General features: G+C 54.1%; 1 protein-coding gene across 1 annotated transcript in view; it reads left to right on the top strand.

The window, feature by feature from the left end:
- The first annotated feature begins 843 nt into the window (after positions 1 to 843).
- DEPDC5 (DEP domain containing 5, GATOR1 subcomplex subunit) overlaps positions 844 to 8,804 on the top strand; it is a 113,278-nt gene continuing 105,317 nt past the window's right edge. The window contains exons 1-3 of the mRNA XM_069081385.1: positions 844 to 968; positions 4,618 to 4,731; positions 7,854 to 7,941. Of these exons, the coding sequence (XP_068937486.1) occupies positions 4,674 to 4,731; positions 7,854 to 7,941 (146 nt within the window). The 5' untranslated portion in view covers positions 844 to 968; positions 4,618 to 4,673. The remainder of the gene's footprint in view (positions 969 to 4,617; positions 4,732 to 7,853; positions 7,942 to 8,804) is intronic.

Raw genomic sequence — 8,804 nt, 5'->3', positions numbered from 1 at the left:
CGCTTCTTGGTCCTGACTCTGGCCTCTGGGGCCTCTCCTTGGTCCTGGCCTCTGCCGTTCTAGACCCTCTCCTTGGTCCTTGGTCCTGGTCTCCAGGGCTTCTCTGGGTCCCACCTCTGGCCCAGACCTCAGGCCTGTGCAGACCCCTGAGCTCAGGGTCCTCTGGGCCTGCCTCCTGGCTGCAGTCGGGGCCGCCTTGTAGGACAGGCCAGGCGCTGCCTCCCTCCTCCAGCCCTTTTCATCGCTGGGGAATCAGATCTTCGCGAAGCGAGGCCAGGGCTTCCTTGTCTGGGTCACTCCACCCCTCCAGGAGGGAGGCAAGTCTGTGCTTGTAACGCCCAGGACAGGCCGCTAGGTGGCGCCAGAGCGCACCCAGCGCTGGGCCGGAGTCAGGAGGACTTGGGGCTGACCTTAAACACAGATTAGCTGGGTGACCCTGGGCAAGTCACTTCACCCTGCCTCAGTTTCCTCATCTGTAAAATGAGCCGGAGGAAGAAAGAAAAACACTCCAGCATCTCTGCCAGGAAAACTCCAAAGTCGGAGGGTTGGACACGACACAATAACGACAACAATGACAACCACGGCCCAGGAACTGTCCAAATCCCAGGAGTCAGCAGGAAGGGATGGGGAGGAGGAGGGAGGGGGCGGGAGAGATCTGGCGGGAGAGGGCGTCCCCAGTGCGCATGCTCAGCTTCCGCCAATGGCCGGCTTGGCGGGAAGCAGAGGCGGGGCCGCGTCCGGGCGCCTCGCTCCTCCCCCTTGCCCTCCCGGCTGCGAGCCCCGGATGAGGAAGTGAGGTTCGGGAGGGGGCGGGGCCACGCCGAGGGGGCGGGGCCTGGCGCGGGCGCGGGCGCGGGCGCGGGCACGAGCGCGGCCCCTGCCCCCAGTGCCGGCTCCAGGAGCCTGGGTCCTGGGTCCTGGGTCCGGGCGAGCACGTCCAGGCCGGGAGTGGACGGACGGAGCGGCGGGTGAGTGCAGGCTGCGAGCCCCTCCGCACTTCCCCCAGCGCCGAACTCACGGGGGAAACTGAGGCCGGGCCCCGATGCCCTCCCCCTTCCCCGGAGGCCTCAGTTTCTCCCACGGCCCAGCGCGGGCAGGGGGGGGCTGGGCGGGCTCCAGAGCGCCCCTGCTTTACAGACGAGCAAACTGAGGCCCGCTGAAGCCACGTGACCTCCAGAGCAGCAGGGTTGGGACTCGAACCCAGCACCCGCGGAATGCGTTGGGGGAGGAGCGCACACAGCAGGCTCTCAACCGGGGCTTGTTGACTTGACTGGGGGGGGGGGCGACACGGGGCCCTCTGGAAGTGAGGTCCGAGGAGGGGCAGGTCAGGGTCGCACGGGCAGTGGAGGGGAGGGGGGGGAAGCCTTGCCTGCCGACCTCCCAGCCCCTTCCCCCCCATCCTTCAGATCGTAGAGAAGCCAAGCCAAAGGGTTGAGCACCTACTGTGTGCCTGAAGTGCTGGAGCTACAAACAAAGGTAAAGGTCGACCCCTGCCCGAGGGGAGCTCCTGGTCTAATGAGGGAGACGACCTGGGCCCATTGAGATATAGCCGGGATAAACTGGGCTGATCCCGGAGGGAAGCAAGGCACTGCAGTTAAGGGGCTCAGAGAAGCCCAGTTGGGATCAGACTTGTCGACTTTGGCCCCCAAGGCAGAAGCACATTTGGGCTGGATGTCAGGAAGCCTCGCTAACGGGGGGAGCTATCCCAGAATGCCTTGGGCTACCCCTCCCCCAAGGCTGTGGGTTCCCCTTTCCTTGCTTTTGGGGGCGTGTAGCAGAAGGTGCCCCCGTTAAGGTAGGGGCTGGCGTGGATGGCCCAGCAGGATAATCTCCAAAGGCCCTTCCAGCTCTGATGTTTCCACTTCCAGTTGCTACATTGGAGGCGCTTTGCATCTGTTGTATAGAAGTGGGCAGGCTTCTGAGATACAAAGTAGCAAAGTAGAGGGGAGGGCCAGGGAGAGTCAGGGACTGGAGGAAAGAGCCCTTTCTGGAGCTGCTGCCGTTGGGCCTCTGCTCCCCCTTCCCTGAGATTAGATTGGCCTCCAGGGCCCTGCCCACACGTGTTCTGTGATCCTGCAGAAAGGTGCCCGACCATTTTCCCTTTTCCTTAGTACCCTCAGATTTAATCTTGAGGAGAGTCGGGGGTACCATTGAGAAGAGCCTTCGGAGGTCAGAGCTCCTGGGTGCTGGCTGCTACTTTCTGTACTATGGAATCAGGGAAAAGTTCCTTCTTTCTAGGCCTTGGTGTCATTTCTGTAAGATAAGGAGCTTCCCCTACATGTTTGTTATTGTGTTGTTTCAATCATGTCTGACTCTTTGTGACCCCATTGGTTTTCTTGTCAGAGATATTGGAGTGGTTTGCCAGTTTGTTCTCCAGTTCATTTTACAGATGAGGAAACTGAGGCAGGCAGGGTTAAGTGACTTGCCCAGGGTCACACAAAGTATCTGAGGCTGGATTTGAATTCAGGAAGGTAAATCTTCCTGTCTCCAGGCCAGGCCCTTTATCCCCCGTGCCACCCAGTTGCCATACCCTAGGTGAGGGCCTCTAAACCTTGTTAATGTCATGGGCCCTTTGGGTAGTCTGGGTAGTCTGGTGAGGTCGAGGACTCAGGTTCATGGTTTTAAAGAAAAAATCAAATGCATAGAATTATTAAGGAAACAAGTTCTGTCAAAGTGCAGTTGTGTAAACATTGAATAAAAAATTAGACTCTGGGCTATGACTCCCTCCCCCTTCCCAACCTGATGATGTCTTTGGTTTGGTCCAACTTTGACTGACTATGGTTAGCTAATGGCTAGTTCTTGTCTGTTGGTCTCAGAGGAAACATTCAGAAGCGTAGACTTGGGAAGAACCCTGGGTTTAGAGCTAGGACCTGAGTTCAAATGCCATCTCTGCTACATGGCCCTTCTGGGCTTCAGTTGACCCATTTGTAAAATGAGGGGCTTGTACTCTCTGAACTCTGATGTCCCTTCCCTGGTCCCTCCTGTATTAATGGGTTTGTCAGTGGGAACATTTCCTTTCCTGGTGCTGATTTTGACCCTTTCTTGCTTTCTCTTCCTGTAGGTTTTTCTCAGTTCTTTTCCATTACACTTCAGGCCTTCCTCTGTTTCCTTAAATATATGGTTTGTGACAATGATAATACAGACATCCAGAAAATCTGTATTTCTATTAATTGAGGTCCAGTATGGTGAAGGGGAGTCCAGGAAGCTTGGGTTAAGGCCCCCCCCCCCCACTTACTGGTCATGTGACTCTGTTCAGTTAAGTCACTCATTCTCTGGCTGAATTTCTGAGCAGTGGCAGAGAGGACCTGTTAATTAAGGTTTCCTCAAATTTAGAAAAAAAGTTTTTTTGGTTTCAACCTGTAATTTTGCAAGAGTCGGGAAACACCCTCACCAAGGCAAGTTTGTAGCTTTTCTTGGACTTTGCATCCAAAAGCACAGTCTGGCCGCACAGAGAGGTCAAGTGACTCGCCTATCAGTGCACAGCAGTTGTCACAGAGCACAGATGTAGGGCCTCGACCAAGTCTAATTCTGTTGACATAACACTTTGTGGTTTGTCAAATACTCTACTTACTGCTCATCTCTTTCTCACCACAGCTCACCCGCGAGGGAGGTTGCATAATTATTGTCACCTTCATTTTACAAGGGAGGGGACAGGACCAAGTGTGCAGGTAGTGAAATGCTTTGCTGCAGGTCACACCTCCAGGGTGTCAGAGTTGGGGCTCCATGTCTGCTAACTCTGACTGAAAGGGTTGGGGTTTTTAAAATACATTTTTATGGATGCATTTTTTCACATCATTGTGATTTTCCCCATTCTCCTTTACTCGCTCACCCCTGAGAGCCATCCTGTAGAACAAATAACGGTTAAGATGAAAAATCATTGTAACTGATCAGGAGATCCAGAGAGTGTGCACAGTGTGCAGTACTTTTGGATCTCTCACCTCCACAAAGGGTGGGTTGGTGGTAGCCTCGCATCCCTCCTCTCAGTTCTCTCCTGCCTGACCTTTATAATTTTGTTACATTCACTTCTGGCTTTTCACTGTGTTGTGTTTCCATTTACACTGTTGTTGTGACTGTATATGTCGTTTTCTTGGTTCTGCTGCTTTTACTCTGCATCAGTTCATGGAGATCTTTCTATGCTTCTCTATCATTTCTTATATTTCTTCTTATATTATTATTATGTTTCCAATATTTATCATTTGTCATTTCTTATAGCACAGAAGCATTGCATTTTCTTCACATACCACAGTTTGTTTAGCCTTTCTCTAGGGCAGGAGTGGGGAATCTTTGATCACAAGTGCTGCCCAAGGGCTTTGAGGCTGCAGGTTTCCCCACCCCTGCCCTGGGCATGATGGGCGTCAGCTTTGTTCCCAGTTTGCTACCACAGAATAGGCTGTTTTTTCCAATGTAACACTCTTCTCGTGATCAGCCACCTCTTGGTCCCCCTCCCTCATATACAACCTCTGTGTAAATTGATAAAGCAGCCAGTTGCCAGGGTTGAGTTTGCTGGGTTAAGCATCTCTGCTCCATCAGGGTAGGGTAAGTCCCTGAGCTCATTCCCTTTAGACCAGCAACTTTGTAAAGACTGAGCTATATCTCTCTGTTTGTTTTTGACAGCAGGCATGATGATTTCTCTGTGCCCAGCTTGGAACAGCTGAAGCAAGCACCACACCGAGATGAGAGCCAACAAAGTCTACAAGCTGGTCATACACAAGAAGGGCTTTGGGGGCAGTGGTGAGCATTGCTTGGCATTTGGGGATGGGGGGGACAGGCAGGGGGTCCTCTGTGGCCTCTAGAACATCATGAAAGGCTTTGGGAGCAGTGGTCTGGATTTCAGCAGAGGCACCTACTTGGATGAGATTTTTGAGGTCATTCTGTGCATTGGCTAATGTCCCCCGTGGCCAGGGACTGGGCAGCTGTAAAGGGTTGGATTTTTCCTGATTTCATTGAAATGTTCAGGCCCAGCTTGATGATACTGTAATCATAGCTTCCTTCCACATGGAGCTGTTGAATTCACAAGAGCTTTCCATACCTCATCCCGTTTAGGGCTTTTATCACCCTGTGAGGAAGGTGCTTTTAGGATTTCCATTTCACAGATGGGAAAACCGGGGCCCAGAGAGATTAAGACAGTTGCTAGTAAGTGCCTTGGGGCCTCCTGGCTTCAAGTCTAGCCAGTTACTGTGAGAGCGCACAGTAGTAGGTTTTCCTTCGATGATCATGAAGGAGGCTTTGGGCCTCTTGGTTGGCTAGCCCAGCCTTACTTGGCTCCGCCTTTCCTCCCCAAGATCAGGGACTATTTGCTTTTTTTTTTTAATGCCTGGAGTGTTACACCAGCCTCCTGGCTGGTCTTTCTGCCTCTCATCCCTCCTCATTCAGTTGGCAGAGCTCAGGTCTCAGCATGTCCCCCCTTCTCTTTATTCACCTCCAGTGGCCGACTCCCTGTTACTCCAAGGATCAAAGATGGAACCCTTTCTTTGACTTTTAAAGCCCCTGGTAACTTCACCCTTCCCAGCAACCCTCAGGACTCTGGGATTCAGCGGTGCTGGCCCCCTGACTATTCCTCAGACAAGACCTGCCTGGGACGCTTTCCCTCCCTGTCTCTGGTTCCCAACTTCCTGGAAGTCTCTCCTTTGCCTCCCACCTTATGCAGGAAGCCTTTCCCAGGCCTGCTGTCTGACCCTCCTGTTCACCCCGTATACATCTTGCTTGTCCTTACTTGTCTCCTCCCACCCCCAGACTGTGCGCTGCAGGAGGTGGAGGGCTACCTTTGGCCTCTCTCTGTAACCCCAGAGCCTGGCACATAATAGGTATTCAGTGCTTGGTGACTCCCCCCAGCACCTGGCACGGTACCCTATCCATAGTAGTTGCTTAATAAGTGGGTGTTGAATTGTATCAAATCTGGCTGGTTTGGGGGCAAGAAGAAGCCGAGGGCTGGACTGGAAGAGCCTGGCCTCTCGGTCTGACTGCCAGGACCTTTCTGTTTGACCTTGGGCCGGTCACTCTGCTTGCCTGGCCTTTAGTCTCTTCTGCTTGTTGAGAAGCTGGGCCCCAACCATCTCCATTCTTCCTGACATCGGTGACCCTCAGGCTGCAGGACAGTCGTGTCCTTTGTATCTTGTGTTTTGTGTTTGGTATGAGACAGGGCACCATGGAATGTTGGCAAGAGTGTGAGTTCTGGCATCAGCCCCAGGGCTTGGCTTTGATCCAGGGTCAGCCGCCTGGCAGCTCCGTGACCTTGGGCAAGTGATTGAACCTCTCTGAGGCTTGAAAAGAGGGGGCGGGGCCAAGCTGTGATCTGAGTTCTGCCTCTAAATTTCACCCCCTTTGTTGGTGGTCAGTCATCTTTTAGTTGTGACTGACTCTTCATAACTCTGTTTGGGATTTTCTTGGCAGAGATAATGGAGTGGTTTTCTGGTTCCTTCTCCAGCTCATTTGGACAGATGGGGAAAGTGAGGCCAACAGGGTGAAGTGACTTGCCCAGGGTCACCCAGCTAAGAAGTGTCTGAGGCCGGATTTGAGCTCAGGAAGAGGATGCCCAGTGCTCTGGCTGCCATGGTGCCACCTGGCTGTCCCAGTGTCACCTCCTGCCCCCAACATTTTTGTTTGATTGTTCCAGAGGGGAATGAAGACTTAAGGATAAATCCAGCGATAATAAAGCATGAGAAATATGGTTTTGGGAGGTGTGGTGTGGTAAACACACAGCCAAATATTCAACATGGTCAAAATGCAGATATTGACCAAGTTTTCCTCGTGGTCATTTGAGCTTAAGGCTGATGTAGGAGAACCAGAAGTTTCTGGAGAGAGTTAGCGCTGCTGTGGTCTTAAAGCTGCCCAGGGGCTGAAGGCTCCCACCCCAAGTTACCCTGAGAGTGAGAGGAGAGAGGGGACGTGGGCAGACTGTGCCCTCACCTGTCTGTCAGCCAGGAAGCGGTGCCAGGCACCAGGGCTGCCAGGATGGAAGGAGGTGTGCCATTGCCCCTGTGTTGGGCTCTGCCCACCTCGTTGCCGGCGGCATCTAGACATCTGTTCTGTCGCATGACTGCTGGCTCTGGGAGGAGGTTGGGCAGGGCTCATCTCTGTTTTACAGGTGAGCAGACCCAGGTCCAGAGCTGAGCCACAGGCCTGTGCGCCTTGACTCCCTTCGAGGCCACCCTGTCTCCGCTAGTGTTGTCTGTGGGCCCGTCAGGGTGATGGGATGCCACACTAAGGTCCTCCTCCTCCTCTCCTCTGAGCCTCAGCTCAGACTCTGTGGGCTTTCTCTTTTGTGGGGATTCCCATGGGGAGACGCCCCTAAAATCTTCTTCTGCTGCTTGACTCTGCCCTGGTACCATGACTCAGCCCAGGCCGTTTGGCTCGGCCCCTGGTGCTGGCTGTCCCCACTGCTCCTTAGGTGGGCTGCTTCAGAGGAATGCCCCAGGGGGGGTCCCCAGCTCCGCCATTAACGCTCACCCTTGACGTCTTTATTTGATGGCGATGGCCTGGGCCGGGTAGACTTTATTCATCCATAGAGGAGGCAGATCGAGCTCACCCAAAGCCCCCTTGAGCCCCACAGAATGCCATGTAGGATTGACTGTGGCACTTGGGGTCCCTGTGAGGGGCAGTTGGAGTCAGGAGGTCAGAGCTTACAGGCTGAGGCTTACGCTTATTCCTTCTTTGGCTCTGCTTGAGTGCCTGGCATCTTTGAGCCTCAGTTTCCTGGCCTGTAAAAGGAGGAAACATTTGTGCACACCCCTTCCTGGGGCTGGGGGGAGGGGAGCCCTCTGGGAAGCATCCTGCTTTTTGGTTCTTCCGGTTGGGATGGGGCCAGGTTGGGATTTGTGGTTTCACTTGCCGGGTCGTCTGTCTTTGCCTTGCAGATGACGAGCTCGTGGTGAATCCAAAAGTGTTCCCCCAGATCAAGCTGGGGGACATCGTGGAGATTGCACACCCCAATGACGAGTATAGGTAAGGCTTCTGTCTCTCCCCGGGGCCAGGCAGCAGGGCAGCCACATGGCCTTCACATGGCCGTGATTGGGACAGGCCAGAGGCGGGGTGGGGGTTCTGCACGTCCAGAGGCAGGCCAGTCATATCCAGGTGACTCTTGTGCCTGCCGTGGCAGAGTGCTGGGTGCAGCAGGGTCCCAGGTGATAGGGCGTGGTGAGTAGGGAGCTGACCTGGGAGTCAGCAGCCCTACTAGTCATGTGACCCTGGGCTAGTCACTTCATCTCCAGACTGGAATGTGTCCTCTAAGTCGCAGACAGGCTTCAATCTTGGGGGGTGGGAGTGAATTCCCACCTCACGAGTGTCCTACACTAACAAAATCACGGCTCGTTTGTGAGACTGCCTTTGTAAATCATACATGGGAGACTACCTTAGGAATCAGGGACCCTGTGATTTCCTGGATGTGAGGAGTGTGTGTCGATTGCGGCCCATTTCTCATTGTCTCTTGTTCTGGAGCTGCCCAAGGAGCTGGTCTGCTCCCAGCTGGTGCTGGCCAGGGCCCAAGGCTTTGTCTCCTGTTCCCCTTGGACCCTGTTTGTGATTTCATTCCTCTAGGGCACTCCCAGGGAGGAAATTGCCTCTTATCTCCCCCACCCCAGGAGTGAAGTGGCTGGCCCAGGGCTGTGCAGCCAGCAAGGAGTAGATGCTGGACTTGAACCCAGTTCCTCCTGAACCCAAGGCTGCTCATGATCCACTCCACCATTAACAGTGATCTGTGAGCTGGCCTCCATGGCCCATGAGCTTCTGTGCCCGCCTTGCTTGTTCAGCTCCCAGTGAGGGGCTGGAGGGCTCCATTCATGCAGGTCCTCAAGCCAGGAGGGCCTGGC

This window comes from Petaurus breviceps, unplaced genomic scaffold (assembly GCF_028583685.1).
Source record: "Petaurus breviceps papuanus isolate PSGF00001 unplaced genomic scaffold, PetGlider_PUasm1.0 99, whole genome shotgun sequence".
NCBI lineage: Eukaryota > Metazoa > Chordata > Mammalia > Diprotodontia > Petauridae > Petaurus > Petaurus breviceps.
The sequence above is the reverse complement of the archived record's forward strand: the minus strand, read 5'-3'. Positions and strand labels throughout refer to the sequence as shown.